Genomic DNA, 20,193 nt, shown 5'->3' on the forward strand with positions numbered 1-20,193 from the left:
CACACAGACCATCACACAGGGGCGGCTCAAGGTAAAATATATAAAAGGGAAATATTTATTGAAATCTATATTCCAGACAGCTTAATATGATATAGGCTATCTGTTGGTTTAATATTCATTCGATGTTTTGTACTACTTTCTGTTACAGTTAGAGCTGTATTATTTCCTGTCAGTAGTGATGAGTTAATTTTTTCACCAGGCATGGATTCGCAGTGAATTTCTGCATTGGCGACTTGTTTTGCGATACACCTTCATGACAACCTCTGTGAAAATCTGGCGTGGAAAAATCTGTTTCACAAATTTTTCGCCGTTTCACGAATGTTCTTGCCGTTTCACAAATTTTATGGCGAAGCCAAATAGGACAGATTCACTTATCACTACCTGTCAGCTGATCTCTGAGGGAGCACACAGCCCATCACTAAATGGCGGCTCAAGGTAAAATATATAAAAGGGCAATATTTATTGAATTATATATTCTAGTCTGCTTAATATGATATAAACTATCTGTTGGTTTAATATTCATTCTGGGAAAGGGGTATAGTTTTCCTTTAAAAGCAAATTACATTTTAATATTGAGACTAATAACTAAATCTTTTCAAACAGCTGTGAATACAACATTAATTAGAAACTCACCTGCAATTATATTAGGTTTTGGTGGCATGAGGAATTCAAACACTGTTGGCTCAGAGTGACCAAGTCTATTAGTAGCTATAATGTGAACCTCATATCCCACATTCCACTGTAGATGGTCTAATATGATGTAATCTTTATTGCCAAGAAACTTTTTTTCAAGCCACTGGTCTTCTTTGTCTTTCTGTAATAAATTAAGAACTCACTGGAATAAAATTATAATTTTTAAACAATTACATTTAAGAAATAATTATTCTGTGAGATTCTGCAAATTATAGCAGTGACTAGAAACTTTATCCATTTTACATATGAGAATGGATAAAGCAAACTAGTGGAATTGTATTTTTAGAAAAATGTATAAATTTATATTTTGGGAAGCAGAATAAAAGATTTTTTTCCATTTTGATTATCTCCGCAAATTAACAATTTATCGTTGACAGTAATATACTTGATGAATAATATGTATGAATAAAGTCAAATGATTGGAAGTATCAATATTAATCAAATTAACTGTTACAAATTAGATTACACTGATGCACTTTTGAGTTATGAATATGAAAAAAAATCCTCACAAATCTATTATTAACAGCAGGGTCTTAAGAACTGTCCACCCCTTTTCGGACCTTTTTGATATCTGCAAGTTCTTAATAGGGATTAGTGAATTTTTTTCACATGGTACAGATTTATGGTACAACTTGTGTTTATGTGAGTGGCAAAAATGTTTCGAATGCATCTGGCATACAATGTTTCGAATGCATCTGGCATACATATGGAGGCAGGAAATTTGTCCCGCATGTTGAGGGATGCAATCTGACACACATAGAGGCAATCCAGTTTCCCATGTGGAGGTCAACAACTGGGCAGCATGAGTTCAGAGAAAAATGGCGGTGGGGTTGTGGATGCTACAAGATATACACAGAATAGCCTGTGTGTCTCTATGAGTTATAAATGGTGCATTCTGATGTAGGAATACACTTTTTTTTAAGTCTTATGCAATAAACAGCAGATTTCACAAAAATATTTTGAGTATTTATGGTACAACTTGTGTTTATGTGAGTGGCAAAAATGTTTCGAATGCATTTATTTTGCTATTTCACAAAAAATTTGGCAAAGACAAATGGGCCAGTTTTACTGATAACTAGCTCTTATTGTATCAATGCCTTCTTTGCATGCTGTTCTTATCATAAAGTACACCTGAAAATAGGTCTATAATTTAACAGTACAAGATGGACGTCTCAAATGGACTAAAATATATTTTATAATAATAAATGTCGCAGTGTATATAAAAGTCTTTTATTACATTTGTTAAAAGCAGCCACTGCCAAATTTAACAATTTAAATATTATTAATAATTTATAAATTATAAAAAATACATTTGCCATTCCTGTTAATTTAACAGTATATAAATTAAAAGTGAAACTATACAGAACTCTGGTTTAAAGCTTTAATACCTTATTCTGCTACAACTTTTGGAAATAAGTATGAAATGTATAGATGGCATAATACACCAACAAAAATTATTATTATTATGTAACAAAATTATTTCCTAAAATAACCAATAATCTTCCTTTTTTACATAAAACAATAGATATAATACAAATGCTACCAGTCAACAATAGCAGTGACAATAGGAAGTGACATCATGACATACCATGCATGTGATGTCACTTCCACAAACAGTGCCATGATAGGTACCCCTCCACCTTTGCCTCCAGATTTCATAGTAAATATCAGTACCTGCTACCAGCAGGAAAATAAATTGAAAAAAGTTTTATTTACCATAAAGGTACCCAAGGGCTGCCCCCAGTACTGATGCCCTACATTTTGAAATATGAATCAGAGTAGGCATCTTTTCTGTTGGTGTGGGTGGCTTGACAAGAATAGTCATGTCATGTGTATGTGGAGGGCTTCCTCTATTTTGTTCTCCTCCCCATTACAACTTCCTGCTCTTCCTTTTGCTATCTCCATTTCCCTTAGCTTCCCTGATTTCTTCCCCAAAACCATTTAGTCTTCATTATCCCACCCTTTTTGCCCCAGTTCACCTTTCTCTTCTCCCTTGTCTTTCTTCCAATATTGCAGTTCCATAACACTATTTTGAGATGCAGCTAGGGGAAGAGGCACTGTTGTTTATTCCAGAATGAGGGTAGGACTCATTCTGGCATCACTTTTGGAGGCAGCCAATCTGGCATACATATGGAGGCAGGAAATTTGTCCCGCATGTTGAGGGATGCAATCTGACACACATAGAGGCAATCCAGTTTCCCATGTGGAGGTCAACAACTGGGCAGCATGAGTTCAGAGAAAAATGGCGGTGGGGTTGTGGATGCTACAAGATATACACAGAATAGCCTGTGTGTCTCTATGAGTTATAAATGGTGCATTCTGATGTAGGAATACACTTTTTTTTAAGTCTTATGCAATAAACAGCAGATTTCACAAAAATATTTTGAGTATTTGCTACAAGATATACACAGAATAGTCTGTGCGTCTCTTATAAATGGTGCATTCTGATGTAGGAATGTACTGGGGTTTTTTTTCAAGTCTTATGCAATAAACAGCAGATTTCACAAAAAATATTTTAAATAGTGATGATATATTTTTAATGTGCAACATTTTCCATATTTTGTGATTTTTTCGTATTTCATGATTTTTTGCCATTTTGCGTTTTTTTTCACTGTTTTTCATAAATTTTTCGGAGAAGCAATATGAGACAGATCTGCTAATCTTGAATCTGTAATCACAAATACTTACACTTCGATACTTTACAACATAGTTCAGAATTGGTGCTCCTCCATCATCCTGTTTTGTAATGCTCAACTTAAAACTTTTCCCTCCACCTGGTTGTCCATGAATTGATGGTGGACTTGGTTCACCTACACGACACAATATTTATTGTCAGCACAATAGTAAACTTTAATGCATTAAGGGTGAAGGCACATGGGGCAAAAATTCACGGGCATTTAGTCCCAGCCACTTCTATTTTAACTTACTGTATATACTCGAGTATAAGCCGATCCGAATATAAGCCGAGGTACCTAATTTTACCTAAGAAAACTGGAAAAACCTATTGACTCGAGTATAAGCCTAGAGTGGGAAATTATATGGTATCAACAATGATACCTTAAGAGTACTAACCCTTTAGCTCAATCAGCAACCAAGCTAAAACACAAAGAGTTAAAATTGTTCAAAACTGTGGTTTATATAGAATATAAAGTGCAATTTATAGTGCAGAATGGGACAGGTGAGGATGGGAGATGAAGATGAATATGGGAGTGGGCCAGGGCACTGGAGGGTCTGGTTGCGGGGGGCCTAATTTGCACACAAAGGACAGAGGGTGCTAGTCTGGAGGGACCCATGGCACCCAACTCGAGTATAAGCCGAGGGCAACTTTTTCAGCACATTTTGGGTGCTGAAAAACTAGGCTTATACTCGAGTATATACAGTATGCTAGAAAAAGTAGCTGCGATTAAAATAAGACTTATTTATCTCCACTATTGATGAGAAATGCCCATAGACTACAGTGTATTGTGCACAGGAAAAAAAATGCCCATTGAATTTAATGGATTTCAGGAATTATCAATATTTTGCACACATTTAGATCAAGTGAGGCGGCACAGATTCACCCATCACTGCAATAACTTGCTGACTTTAGCGCTACCAACTGATGGGCCCACAGGCTTAATACTTAAGTGCTAAACTCCACTCTATTTTATTTCAATTATTGTAGGGACACCCAGATATAGTATTATGACAAACACCTACTAAATCTTATCAGGGAAATTAGACACTCTTCTCTTTGCTGCTACTCCAACACAAACTGCCTTATATGGGAACTCCAAGGTAGACAATCTTATACTACATTTCCCACCATTTTGAATGTCCTACTCTTTTTCTCCAGGTTGACTCTACACGATGTTAGGATAGAATGCAATGAACTGCATTTTTGTGTACAGAGCCATTTAGAGATTCAATTATGCATGCAACATCACCATCATACTGTACTTCTTCTGCCATTTTAGTATATAGTTGGTTCATGTGTCAAGTTCTGATTGGTCAATGACCATTAAGTTAATTTTAAGGCATTGCCCATGGATTCCTGAGGCAGATTGGACAATGCAATTTGGGAAAATACAATTGAGGACAAAAGGGATTGAATTTCAAACTACCCTTGGTCAAAGCTGGCATCTGTTGTAACCAGATTGCATCTAATATGAAAATTACACAACATCCTTAAATACACAAGTCACAATGTAAAAAATGAACCCCTCAATTGACTTTCAGTGATACTGTGCATAAGTGCAGCTGGGAGTGCTTTTTTCACCATAAAATGTTTAGAATGCAAAAGTATTAATACATGCACTGTGAGGGGTTCTCCATCCATTTGTGTTTGTGATAAGTTAGCGTAAATGTGTTTTAGTTAGTTTTATAGCAGGAAAGGCAGTAGGTACTGACATCCCATGCACATTATATACAGGGAAATGCAGTCTATATTTACAAAACCAGCTCATTATATGCAGTGAGAAGTAGTGGGCACTGATGCCAGCTATGAAGCCTCATGAGGGCTCCACTGTAACTAACTAGAAATGAACAAAACAGTGATAAAAGTATACCAACAGTATAACAACAAATACAGTATATAAAAGCGCAATTCGCTTTTTTTTTCAGAGGGAAAGAGTTATTCTAGGACTGGAGCAAGGGTGATAGGGATATTATAGATGCCAGGTGACAAAAAAGGTATTTCATTTCAGCTAGTGATTCAACCTTTAGAACATATACAGTATAGTATCTGTGGGATGAAATTTGCAGCAAAAGAGTTGGTGAGGTTCTTAGGTACAGTTTACAGCCTAATGCCCTGCATACATCTGTGCATTGATCAATTTTACAGTCTGTCAAGATAGCTGTGCTCTGATTGGAGAAGCCACAAGAAGAAAGATCCAATCAGAGCACAGCTGAGTACAACAGGACCGGAGCTTGCACGAAAGAGGAATGCAAGGTTTCCCCAATGTTAAAGGTTCTAGTGAGGTTTTTTATTTTAAGGTGCCAAGCAGGTTTGGGGAGGCTTAGCCTCCCCTAGCCTTAATGAAAATAAGGATATCAATCTCTTGGATATAATTGTTAGTTAATGAGGTAGCTCAGGCACCTAGTAAATAGACAATCACATTTCATAACAGGCACAATAAATGAATCAAATAAGACCCAGAGTAATAAAGAAAACTACTTACGAACAGGGAGTGTCTGGAATATTTCCGTTTTACTATACTCTCCTTTTCCTTTTCCATTTACAGCAGCAACTTTGACTTCATACGTTGTATTTGCGTCTAGGTTTCCAAGGACAATTATTGCTGTTGCACAATAAAATAAGTGAATAATTAAAGCAATGATGTTCTAATAGCGTGTAATTCAAAATTTCCTAATTGACTATTTCATTAATATGTAAAATATAATCCTAGATTTTCTAATCGTAAACAAAATTAATGTCAACAATATCTCTTTAATTTTATTTTATTGACTTCTCATTCCTCAAAGGAAAGTCTGAGTCTTATGTAAAGAAAACTATAATTGGCTTACAGTATCACAGAGATCATAATTAACTAGATATAATTAAGCAAGGGAAAAGTAAACAGTGTGACATTTGCCAGATAGTCAGAATATGCACTTTTATAAGTGAACAGATTTAATGACCATATCGTATTTATTAATAACCATATAAGTCATTTAGAAATTGTTGTATGTTATTTACCCAACAAAACAGTGCCTTGCTATAACTTTTTATATTTTATTATCTAATTATGAAAAGCTATCATAATTATAATTGCAAGTTAAATTAGAAAGTGAACTGGTTATTACATTTGGAAAACATACAACAAATACAGAAAACAGGCCTGAAAAGGTTAGAGAACAAATTTTTTTTGGCCACAAATGCCTAAGTTTTCTTAGCTATCATTCATAGATTGCCTCTTTTCTACTTATTTATACTACAATTTAGCCTCTGATCACTTTTCTAAAAGTAAAAAAAAAGAATGTAAATGGCAACAGTGCTTATTGAAGCACAATGATTAATAATTGTATTTATTAAGCCTTTATGGGATTATATTAGAGAAGCCATAGGTCAACAACCCAGATTACACCTATGACCATAACCTGGGAACTAAGTATGGCTCAATTTCCCTTGATGTGGCCTAGGGCTAATCTGAGACATAGTCCGCCTTGCACCATATTGCCAAATGCTTTCTACAGTATATATAAAATCCACTGGAATGATTAAATACACCCCTCCAACAATGTTTTCAGCATCTGCCCAAAAATGTTTAATGCAGACCCTTAAAACAAATGATTATACAGTTGCTAAGTGTTCTTTAGAATGGGGAAGTTTTGTGGGTAGATTTATCAAAATGTGAGTTTAGAGCTCATTACATAAAACTCACCCACATTTTATTCATTCATATGGGATTTTTAGAAATATATTTATAAATAGTGAGTTTTGACTTTTACCCATTGATAAATGTGCTTCTAAAGCACATTATACATAGTACAGGTATCGGACCCCTTATCCGGAAACCCCTTATCCAGAAAGCTCCGAATTACGGAATGCCTGTCTCCCATAGACTCCATTTTAATCAAATAATTCAGAATTTTAAAACTGATTTCCTTTTTCTATGTAGAAATAAAACAGAACCTTGTAATTGATTACAAATAAGATATAATTAATCCTTATTGGATGCAAAACAATCCTATTGGGTTTAATTAATGTTTTATTGATTTTTTAGTAGATTTAAGGTATTAAGATCCAAATTACGGAAAGACCCCTTATCCGGAATACCCTTGGTCCCGAGCATTCTGGATAATGGGTCCTATACCTGTATAATGGTATTATACATATAATTGCTCCCTTGCACTACAAAGACATTGGTTTAAATATAATCTATGTTATGTCATGACAAAGGATAATATACCCAGAAATAAAATATAGATGTAAATTTGACATTAGTGTGCAGTTAAAAAAAATCCTGCATAGATTTATAATTTGTTGGTGAACTCAAATCTTCATCAATGGACTTTAATATTCAGTATATAATTGTATTATTTTTGTTACTTACTCTGTGTTCCATGAGATCGGACAACCTTCCATATTTCTGATGATACTTCCTTGAAATCCATTTGATAATGGTGAATGGGCACACCTCCATGTGAGTCTGGTTTGTTGAAAAACACTTTGGCATAAGTTTGTGAAAGCTCTATAACTCGCAAGCCATAGGGACTGGAAGGCACATCTAAAAAAAGAATTTAAATTGAATGTAATAAATGTAAGTCAATTTCTAAAAATAACCTTTTAAACATAGCCTAACATAATTAAATATGAGTAATTATAAGTCAAGACAATTATTGGGGATGACAAAATATACCACAAATTGTACAGTATATGAGTTTTATAGTATTTTTATGAGAATAGCAATGATCAAAAAAGTAATAAATGGATAAAAATAAAATCAATATGCAATAATAAGGGACCAATTTATGATTGCTCGAGCCTCTCCTCTCAAGGTATCAAGGGGCATTTTTTTCTCTTTTGTTTTTTTAATTTTAAAATTTGACTAAACTCATTTCCTCGAATGTCTGACATTCACTTCACTGACATCATATGATACAATATGAAAAATCTGTGCAAGAAAAAGAGCAATTTTTTGGAATTGTCACTGCAAATTTTTCGTGTTGTCGCACCAAAACCTCTACTTTATGGAACTGTTGCACAAAAAAACAGCGTAAAAAATTAGAAACCTCTAAAGTTTTGAGAGAAAAGAAAGCTCCTCAAGGAAAGGGAAGGAACATCTGCCATTAAAACTGAACTTAATGACTACCTTTTGGAGCACTCGCATAGCACCTGACCTTATATTGCAGTGTCACCCACTGTAACCTACAGCACTCATGTATATTTGCCTATTTGTGTCAGTAAGTTACCCTCCCATTTAGATTGTAAGCTCCACAGGGGAGGGACCTCTATCCTCTTGTCTCTTTGATGCTTATCTTATCTTGCAACTGTACCTTGTATTTATTTGTATTTATTGTTATACTTAGTATTTATCTATTATTATTTTAATAACCCCCCATTTGTATTAATCAATTCTACCGTACAGCTCTATGTACATAAATATCGCTTTATAAAGATATACATACATACATACATTGACTTCTACATGATCTCAGAATGTTTTATCTGGCAAATGGTCAGATTGAGACTTTTAGCCCCTTGGACACATCTTGAAAACTTTTTTTCTACGTCTTTTAGCACTAAAAATCTGAATCAAGAAAAAAAAAATCTGATAGATAGTAAATGGACCCCTATGGATACCCCTTGTGAGTTAAGGAACTTATGCAGGGTTTATGGGGGAAAAAACCTTGTGAGTTGACATATTTTTTATCTAAGCAGGCTTTCTTAAATAAGAACAACTTTTGCCCCAGAGGGCAGGCCTGAAGGGTAAGGCAATATTAGTACACCCTCTCACTACCTCATATGTGCAATTAAAATAGAACTTAAAGGAACAGTAACACCAAAAAATGAAAGAGCTTTAAAGTAATAAAAATATAATGCACTGTTGCCCTGCACTGGTAAAACTGGTGTGTTTGCTACAGTAACACTACTATAATTTATATAATAAGCTGCTGTGTAGCCACGGGGGCAGCCATTCAAGCTGGAAAAAAGGAGAAAAGGCACAGGTTACATAGCAGATAACAGATAAGTTCTGTAGAATACAATAGTGTTTTATCTGTTACCTGCTATGTGCCTGTGCCTTTTCTCCTTTTAATGGCTGCCTCCATGGCTACATAGCAGCTTATTTATATAACTCATAGTAGACTTTCTGAAGTAAACACACAACTTTTACCAGTGCAGGGCAGCAGCACATTATATTTTAGTTACTTTTATACACTTTCATTTTTTGGTGTTACTGTTCCTTTAAACATTACAATGCATAGTAAATTCATTGTTGTCAGATTTACAAAGGTTGAAGTTTTGCTACTGAACATTGCAGGTAGAGAATGGTAGTCCAGCAAGATGGACTGCAAGACTTTCAAATCAAATTTCAGCTGTATGCTTACTTTTTTCTCTTACAGTAATGGTAAATACACAGATGCAATTTTTTTGGCATTTCTATAGTTTTACCTCATTGTAAGTTTAATTTTGTTATAAACCTTATTACATTTTATTATCTGACAGTTGTGCTTGTAGTTTAAAACATGTTCAGTCTGACTGTTGTTATGAAAATGAAGTTTAACTATACTCTTTTTAATTTAATACTGGTGGCTTTAATTAAATCAAAGTCTTTTTTTTTTTTTTTTACTAGCGGTGTTGTATAGTATTATTTTATTTATAACATTTTCCATTATCTTTATCCTTTATTTTTATTATTATAATATTTATTGTCAGAAATAATATGTTGTATCAAAACAATTTTAATATTATTTAGTATATCCGCCATCACAATTTCCCTTGATAAAAAGTTCATAGCTGCTGTTGATGTCTCTAATTTTTATCAGTCAAAAAAATATCCCTTATCCTGCGCACATTTCTAGACATCAAATTATCAGAGGAAATTAAGTGAAAATCAATTACCCCACTGCATTACATATTTCAAGCAAATATTTGTAGACAAATGTTTGTTATAAAAGAAGCTTAAATTTAAAATTCCAAGTTGATTATGCAGTATAATTTTACTGTACTTACCAGCTAGAGTAAGTATGTATTCCTGAATTCTTGATCCTATTGAATTTATAGCTGTGCAGTTGTAACGCCCAAAATCATTGTCTGATAATGGTGTTATCTGAATAAAACAAAAAGTAGAAAAACAAATATAATTTCATCATACCATGATGTCAACACTATGGGGCCCAATTATGAAAGCACAATTTTTTTTTTTCAGAAAAAAAAATCGTATTTTTTCTTATTTATAGAACTTTTTGTAATGACCCCAAAAACTTTTTTGTGGTTAGATCTGTACAGTGCCATTGAGTTCTATGGAAGGCTTCTAAAATCCTGCTTTGAAGTTTCAAAGCCAGAAAGGTTTTTGCGCCATTTGCGATCGTTCGGATTCAAAAATTGTGACTTTCGGATCGCAACCACAATATTTTTGTAAGACCAGAAAAAAATTATCGTGGTTACTACAAATTTTTTTCAATCGTGCTTTTAACCACCCAAAATTCATGCTTTAATGAATGGGCCCCTGTGTCTTTGTACCAAATGTGTTTGAAAATACGGTTATATGAATGTGTTAACAGTCAAGTACTTATTACAGAAGCTGAAGGGCACTGTTATTAAAAGTAAAAGATGCAGATAACTCTTTGACATCTTTTTCTACAAAAATGATGATGATAGTGATGAGCGAATCTGTCCCATTTCACTGAAAAATTTACGAATTGTTCACAAGATTTGCGAAACGGCAAAAAATTAATGAAACGGAAAGAATGTCTTGCATCAACAAAAATTGTCTTGTGTCAAAAAATGTGCATGACAATTTTTCTTCTACGCACGTTGCTTCTCTATCTATTTATTTAAAAACTCAAATTTCAAAAACATGAAAAACAGTGAAATCACATTCTACCCCAATTTTTTTGAGTTAGCCAAATTTCAAAATGAATTTCATAGACTTGACTTGAAAAATAGCTTGAGTTTTTTTTTTTAAAAACTCCCATTCATGTCTACACAAACTCACTATCTTTTAGATAACATTTTTTTTTTATATTTATATGTAAACTTTTGCTTTGTATAACTTAAATTCCATTTAACTTTTCATACCATACAGTGTATTTGCATAACATGAGGGTGGTGCAAACTTACCTCTAGCAATATTCTTTTTCCATCTCTATAAGTTTTTATGTTTGTTATATTTCGTGCAGGCAACAATAATTTGTCTCTGCTCCAGTAAATTGATGATGGCGGATTGGACGTCACATCACAACTTATGTTTATAGGGTTATTTTCCCAAGAATAGTAAATGGTTTGATTTGATATGAACTTCGGTGCATCTACAGAATTTTAATACAATGAGTTATCATATTATAATAAATAAGCACAGGTTACAAAATAGGGAGTTGTTCAAAATGTTATTAGTCTGATGTAGGAAAAGAAAACAAAGCAGATTAAGAATATGAAGATGTTGGCAAAGACTAAGCACAAATGAGATACAGGAGATAAGGGGTGGTGATGAATCATGCTTTAATAGTGCAATATGCCCATAAGTATATTAATTTAAAAAAAGTATATGATGTTGCACTGATATTGGTTGAGGGAGAACAACATTCAGTTACATGTCTATTTAACAATGTACAGTACACAGATGCTTAATCAGGGTTTTAGGTACCACAACATCTTTTTAACATAGTTAAAAAGCTGTTAAAATAAGAAGCATGCTGGATAAGAAAATTAGAAACATTAATACCCAAGAGATTAAATAAGGATTATGCATTATGTCAATTGATATAGGTATGGATTTGTTTAATGTTAAATATTTTAATGTATTTTGTATCTCTTATTTTATAGTGGGCACTTAAAAATCTTATAAACGTTGCTTTAATCTTGCCATATGTGAAATAAAGGCAGTTTTACTGCTGTTGAATGGGAGTGCTGCCATTTTGTAATATGAACTTACAATCAACCTCAGACACAGAGATAAATGTGTTTCCACAAAGGACAATTCTTCTTTGGTAATGCATGGTGGTTGCCTATGGGTCAGGCTGTATTTTAAAGATATTTTGGCTTTGGAGCATAGCCTGACCCATAGGCAACCACCCATAGGCCTGACCCATAGCCATAATCATAAGCAAGACTAGCTGAAACCAAACATGTCCCAATGTACCCAGTGCACTTTACCTGCCAACCATCCCTATCTGTCACTTAGGGGCACATTTACTAATCCACGAATCCAAATCCCGAATGGGAAAAAATCGGATTGGAAACGAAAATTTTGCGACTTTTTCGTCGCCATCGTGTTTTTTTAGTATTTTGCGCGATTTTTTCGTCGCCGTCACGACTTTATCGTATTTTGCACAACTTTTTCGTTGCTGTCGCAATTTTTTTGTATTGAGCAATTGTAAACAGCGGAAAAACCAATCCGATTTTTTCGAGACGGCGACGAAAAAGTTGCGACAATTCACAAAAAAGTTGTGACGGTGACGAAAAAAACGCAAAAATACTGATCGCTACGGAAAAAACGCATTCGGATGCTTTTCGGACGTTCGTGGATTAGTAAATGTGCCCCTTAGTATCATGGAATGGACAATAACCTCAATAGGCACAAGATACTATTGAGACACAAATAGGTAAAGCAGTTTTTTCCTTGTGTCATGAAAAGTTTAGTCATTTTACACCTGTATATTGCTAACAAACACACACTGCAGGATATGTCTGATGCAAATATAATATATGGACTACTCTGAAACATATTGACTACTCTAAAAGACATAAAAACTTGATCTCCCTTTACAAGTGGCTGGGTCTACAGTCAAGTACAACAGAGACTATTACCGTAACTAGTGGTGATGGGTCCATAAGCTAATTTAAAAATTGTATCATTCTTACAGTTGGGTAAAAGCTGACAAAAGTTTTAGATTTAACAGTTTATTTTCTGTAAATTAAAAAAAGCAAAAATAGCTCAAACTGCTGTCAATTTAAAAAGGATACAACATTTGACATTAATTTGAAGATCTAAGCAGCTATAAGATAAATATTAAGATAGAAAAATGCCAGGTGTGATCAGTGGGGGCATTGGCATACTCAGTAAATATTTATATATATCATAAAACTTACATTCAATATTTAAATACATGCTTTTTTGATGGCCACCAATTCTGCTTGCTGCTTCACAGTCATATCTCCCTGCATCAGACAACATCACAGATTTAATATGTAAGGAGGATTTTCCATGATGTCCTGTGCTTTCTATACGTCCATCTTGGCTCTATTAATGGTAATGTCATATGTGAAGACAAAAAGAGGGTAGGTTTGCCACAATTCATAAAAATGTTAGTTTAAATCAACAGTTTCAATATGTTAATGTAAATTATATTATTATTACATAAAAATACTTGCCAAAATACATTTTGAAACATACTTTTTGAGGTATACTAATTTATTTTTGCCATAAACAGTAGCATAGTGTTCCCCAACTAGTGGCTCGTGAGCAACATGTTGCTCCCCAACTCCATGGATGTTGCTCTCAGTGGCTCTCAGGTTCTTATTTTTGAATTCTTGGCTTGGAGGAACGATTTGGTTGCATAAAAACCAGATGAACCGACAAACAGAGCCTCATGTAGTCTGCCAGTCCATATAGGGCCTACTAAATAGCCCATATTTGGCACCCCCAGAAACTTTTTCATGCTTGTGTTGTTCCCTGACTCTTTTTACATTTGAATGTGGCTCAAGGGGGAAAAAAGGTTGGGGATCTCTGCAGTAACACAACTTTACATTTCCTCCTACTACTATAACTAGCAGCTACAGTAAACGTACTGGTGGATATTATTCAAATAAATGAATATATTTAAAAAGTGCAGAAAGGGGGGGATCAGATATGAAAGTCATTTGAATTCAGATAATCAATAAAAGCTATTCCCCTAAAAATAACTGAATTAAAAATGACCTAGGGCCCCCAACATTTTAAATATCTCTTAATGATCATGTTCTGGATAATTAAGCATTCCCACAACATTCCATCAGGTAGGGCCAAAGAGGCACATAAAACTCCTAAATTATCATTAATGTCCTGCTTGTTTCAATATATTTTGAGTCCTGGCCACTTGGAGAGGGAAGTAACAGTGTCTTGGTGGTTAGCAATTCTGCTGTGTAACAATGAGGTCAATGAGTTCAATTCTAGTTTGGGCACTACTTGCAATGCAAATACAGGAATGTTAATTGTCCTATCCTGAAATGGTCCTATGGGCACATTGACTAAAATGTGAAATATTTGATATATTAAATTTTTTTATTCATGCAAGTTTTCCTTGTTAATAAATAAGTGACCGTGCAATTCAAAAAACAAGCTCAATTCACAAAATCGAAAATTGATAAAAAAAAATCCCAAAAGGGGCAGATTTATTAAAATGTGAGTTTAGATCTTAATACATAAAAATTCACCCTCATTCTCTTCATTCCTATGGGATTTTTAGAATTGCATTTATCAATGGGTGAAAGAACTAACCATTTGATAAATATGCTTCTAAAAATCCAATAGGAATGGAGAGAACTTTGTTGAGTATTTATGTCATTGGCTCTAAACTCACATTTTGATAAATCTGCCCTTACATTTACAATTATCATTAACATTTAGGGGCAGATAGATTTACTAAAATGAAAACATTCCTCATTTTTTTCTTTTTAAAAATCCAAATAAACCTAAAAAGTCTGAACTTAAAAAAGTTTGCTTGGGAAAAAGTCACAGAAAAGTCCAAAAACTACGGCTTTTTCAAATTGTGGTACTGAAACCTCGATTTTTTCGAATTGTTGCAGAGAAAAACCAAAGCCTCTAAAAATTCCGAAGCAAATGATGGATCCTCCAGGGAAGGGACATCTGTCATTGACTTCTACATGATCTGTGCATGTTTTAGCTGGCAAACTGTCAGATTAGGATTTTTAGTTATTTTGATGCATGGTAAATCTTAAAAAAGTAGTAACTTAAAAAAAAATAGCCCCCTTAACATAAATATGATTTTTTTTTTTAATGTAAGGCTTTTTAGGGTTTAGACATATTAAAAGCAGAAAAAGGATAAAAGAAATGATCTTATAAGACAAATATAATAATGGGCTGCGGGTAACCTAAAGAAAGCGAAATAAGCAGGATGATATAAACTTAAAAAATTACTTAAACGGAACAATGCTCGCTGTGACAGTTAGAAAGAGAATATCTTGCACCTCTGTGAACCGCTACTTACTTAGGAGAGAGTTTTGCTGCGGATATTTAATAAACTGTGTCAAAGATGTCAGGAAACTAATTTTACTAAGTGCTAAACTGCTTCTTGGGGCTGACATTTTCACTTTTAACGAATGAACAAACCAAAGTAATGTGCAGGGATGTATTAAAAGCAATCTCTTAAAGGGCATTTATTGCCCTGGCATAAATAGTCTTCCAAGTTTTAAGAACAGTAAGTTGTTTTCACAGCTCAGTGACTTTGTCTCTTGTGTTTGTATTATAAATCTCTTTTGACTGAAGATTTGCACACATCTTCCATAATGGTAAAGGCAATCATATTTGCTCCGTACTCCAGCACATACCAAATAGAGAAAATCTCACCTTGTCACCGTCATAGAAAATCATTCCATCACTGGATCTTTTCCAGGTAATTTCAGGAATAGGTTCTCCTTCAGCTTCGCATGTAAGAGTTACGTGTCCGTGCTCGATTGTAGTTTCATTTTGTAGCTGTACAATATGAGGCTGCACTGTTAAGAAAATTAATTACATTTACTGCTAAAATTATTTAGTGATGTTCACATAGCACACCTATAATCATGAAGTGGGAAATATTCTTCCAAGTAGTAAATAGTTCAATACATTTTATTCATTATGTTATAAAGTTATATGGCAACACTTGTAAAATATAATAAACCTTTATAGGCAAATTAAAGGAGATAGAAAGGGATCACATAATTATTGTCACTAAAGATATTCCTTGTGGTTCTATATTTAATTGCTGAATACATTTCTCCCCAATTGCTAATCTGTGTACTAGCATATAAAAGATCCTCTGTTGTCTATAGTTTATAGGTATCATTTGGATCCTTGTTACGTCAATCCCCCCTTTTCAGATAGCTAAAGAGTATGTATGTATGTATGTATGTATATCTTTATTTATAAAGCGCTACTTATGTACGCAGCGCTGTACAGTAGAATACATTAATACAAACAGGGGGTTATTAAGATAATAGATAAATACAAAGTATAACAATAAATACAAGATAAATACAGCTACAATAAGAGTCGAGGACACAAGAGGAAGGAGGTCCCTGCCCCGTAGAGCTTACAATCTATATGGGAGGGTAACTTACAGACACAAATAGGCAAATATAAGTGCTGTAGGTCACAGTGGGTGACACTACAATATAATTGCTAGTTCCCAGATCAGGTGCTGGGTGAGTGCTCCAAGAGTGGTGCATGAAGAGCATAGGAACCAAGTATTAATATGGAAACATGTTGCTTGGTTTCCTATTGGGAGGTTGGGCTGATCACCCATAATTCTTTTTTTAATTGTTAGGTGTGGTGCAGAAAAGGAAATTGAGTGAGAGAAAAAGGAGAAGCGATAGTGAAAGAGAAATTAACTCACATCGCCTTAGCTAAGAGTAAGAATTCATTCTACCTTTTCTGCTCTTTTAATGGGGGAACTATTGCAAAAATAAAATTTAATACAAGCTTCATCTCTAATACAAGCTTCATCTCTCTAAAATAAAAAGCTTTCAGTTAAACACTCTGTACTATTTCTTAAATCAAGTTTATTTTTTTATCCCTCTCTCTATATCTGTTTCTCTTCATTCAGTCTTCATGCAGGGGTCGGGTGTCAGATTTTGATTGACAGTTAGATCCAATATATCTTTTGGCAGCATCCCTTTTCTAGCAGATAACTCAAATAACTGATTCCAGCACAACCTAAATCTAACAAAATACCTGACTTTGGCTCAAATTCTGCTTGTAGAGAGACAGGATTTTTGGTGATTTTAAAAGAGTGAACTCTAATACACTTTCTAGACCAGGGGTCCCAAACCCATGAGAAACATTTAAATATAAAAATAGTTGGGGAGGAAGACGAGCATGAAAAATTCCTAGGGGTTGACCCATAAGGGTTGTGATTAGTTATTTGGTAGCCCAATGCAGACTGGCAGACTATAGGCTCTGTTTGGCAGTACACATGCCATTTAAGCCTCCAAAACTTGCTTCCAAGTCAGAAGTTCAAAAATGGGCACCTGCTTTGAGGCCACTGAGAACACCACCATATGGGTTGGAGAGCAACATGTTGCTCATGAGCCACTGATTGGGGTTCACTCTACTAGGCTAATGGAGAATCCCCCAAAGCTATATTAAACCTATCAATCAAAATCAGACTCCCAGCTCCTGTATTTTTTCTATTTCACCCAGTTTCAAGTGAAACTTAAACACATTGTTTTCCAAGACTGAGCACCAATGCTCCTGAAATGGCTGCTAGAGAACTTCATAATTGGGAAAAATAAATAGGATTCATGGAAGTGAACAGACATTGAAATTTTTATCAATTTCTCAAATTTCTGGAATTTTTTCAACTGTAAAAAATTGTGCGTTTCAGATAATTAACTACATTTCTAGACCAACCTCTTGTCACCTTTCAAACCTAAGGAGATATATTAATACATTCTAATTATTTTATTCCATGTCCAAATCACTTCTGCATAGCCACCCTCACCATATGTTTGTCTCTACTTACACATCATTACACTTTTTTGTTAGTTTTTTTTTTTTTTTAAACCTTGTAAAAGTCATTGAAATATCCTGAAGCTTGCTAGGATTAAGATCTTAGTCAATACAGGTGTTGCCTTTAAATTACATTTGTAATGTTGTAATGCTCCGTTTATTAAAAATTGTACCTAGTAAATGTGTGACTGTCTAACACAGTGTAAAACCAGTACTTGGAATTAGCAAAATTAATTTGGAACCAGTTGTTATCTGGCATAAAGTCCTGATTGCTTTCCAGCTTAGATATTATCGCTCACTTACAGTTGAATGCAGACAAGCTTGGGAAAAAAAAATTTAAATACCAGGAATTAATTTGACTTGGGCAGTAACTTTGTTTTTGAAATACATTTTGTGTCTTCTGTGTTGTTGCTTATTATTGTAACTACTGAGATAGAAATACAAGAGCATATTATCTTTACTACAATTCAGCATCTATTTGTTTCAAGTTGAAGGTGGAAATACCAAACTCTGTAATGTTGAACTTGGAAAACTGATGAAATATATAAGTATCTGCTTGTCTGTAGATGGGAGATTAAATTAATCTCAGGGGTGGTAGAGACAGACATGAATTTACACTCTACATTTGAAATTATTTTAGCTCCATAGGTACATAAGATTACCTACATTTTTATTATATGGCCACCTATAATTTAGACATTTTTTGTCAATACACAGTTCACTATTTCCAGATTTCCCAATTTTCAAAATCCTTGTATTTTGATAAAATAACCAGGCATTGGTGTGAATTCATTGTGTGTAAATACTATGTCACATTCATTATGCTCTGCAGAAATATATTCAGAGGCATTTCCTATGACCAAAAGTATTAAATAATAATCTATTCTGTTAGTAATTGGAAATAGGCGCTACAGCAATCAGCTCCTTGTAACCACACAGGATGAATGGAAACCAATACATTAACACTATGATTGTTATTATTATTATTATTATTAAGGACACAGAATTATTGCAGAATATACACTGACTTACCAAACACTTGTAGAAAAGACTGTTTTTCTGTAAATCCTGCTTTATTTGTTGCTCTACATACATACAGTCCGGAATCAGTACTTATAATGTTTTTGACAGTGAGTTCTGTATTGTCTTCTCTTAAATCATACTTTTCATTTTCCTCAACCAGCTTGCCATTCCTAAAGAGCAAATCATAATCACAATAATTAATATCCTTTAGAGGAGATACATTATAATAGTCTATATTTTGGGCAGGCATCAAAGTAGGCATGCAATAGCCAGTTTGCAGTTGACACACGTCTACAATGTTTTTTTGACAAAATATATATATATTATATATTTCTAAATATATTATATTTTAATGTGTTGATTTGTGACCTTCTGCTACAGCCAATACATAAAGGCATTTTTGTGTCACCACTCTGTGACAACTATAATGTGACACTGTTGCAATAGATGTGTTGTGATATCATTATGATGCAACTGACAGGGAAAACACTTGTTTTTGGTTTTTGATAGTAGGACTTCTGCAAAGCTTTGGGTGCTCTTGTATCAAATTCCTGGTTCTTAATCTTGGCCTTATCTTATTATTGTGTTGTCTGCCACCTTAGTTGATCTGAGCTTGATACAAAGATATTCCCGTCTATCGCCTGCCTTTGAATTTAGGCGTGAATCTGACTTAACTTTTGTCTCTGATTTTGTAAACATAACTATTCTACTTCTGCCTCCAGTGTCATTATTCCATTAATAATGTTTTTTTATACTGAGCTCATTTAGACTAGAAGTCCCTCTCTTTCCCACAAAATCTCTACATGGCCATCTATGAAAAACAGTGACAAAAACCCAGAATTAATTACTGAACAACACACAATGGTGAGAGAGGGGTTGCATTACACTTTGAGGGTCATTAATAAAGTTTGCGTAGCATACATTTATTCACACATGGGTTTTTGTGCATGTTTTCCCATAAATGCTGATATTTTGCACTGCTGTGCTGTCTTTCCTTTTTTTTGTGAATTGTGGTGAAATGTGCATTGTGCACAAACATTTCCAAAGGGCTCCGCTATATTTAGGATGCTCTCAAGGACAATCGCAGTGCAAATAAAAATTTGCAATTCATAAAAAAAATATTAAG

The 20,193-nt window shown here is 34.1% G+C and overlaps 1 protein-coding gene across 5 annotated transcripts in view; it reads right to left on the reverse strand.

Annotated features, from left to right (window-relative positions):
• ncam2 (neural cell adhesion molecule 2) overlaps nt 1-20,193 on the reverse strand; it is a 178,706-nt gene that overhangs the window by 37,888 nt on the left and 120,625 nt on the right. For 4 of the 5 annotated variants that reach the window (XM_012956510.3, XM_012956509.3, XM_012956511.3 and 1 more), the window contains exons 7-15: nt 19,077-19,237; nt 15,903-16,048; nt 13,427-13,577; nt 11,459-11,646; nt 10,349-10,445; nt 7,728-7,901; nt 5,853-5,972; nt 3,382-3,503; nt 634-814 (exon numbers count right to left, since the gene is read on the reverse strand). In XM_012956510.3, coding sequence (XP_012811964.1) covers nt 634-814; nt 3,382-3,503; nt 5,853-5,972; nt 7,728-7,901; nt 10,349-10,445; nt 11,459-11,646; nt 13,427-13,577; nt 15,903-16,048; nt 19,077-19,237 — 1,340 coding nt within the window. 5 annotated transcript variants of the gene reach the window in all.

Source organism: Xenopus tropicalis, chromosome 2, assembly GCF_000004195.4.
Source record: "Xenopus tropicalis strain Nigerian chromosome 2, UCB_Xtro_10.0, whole genome shotgun sequence".
Classification (NCBI taxonomy): Eukaryota; Metazoa; Chordata; class Amphibia; order Anura; family Pipidae; genus Xenopus; species Xenopus tropicalis.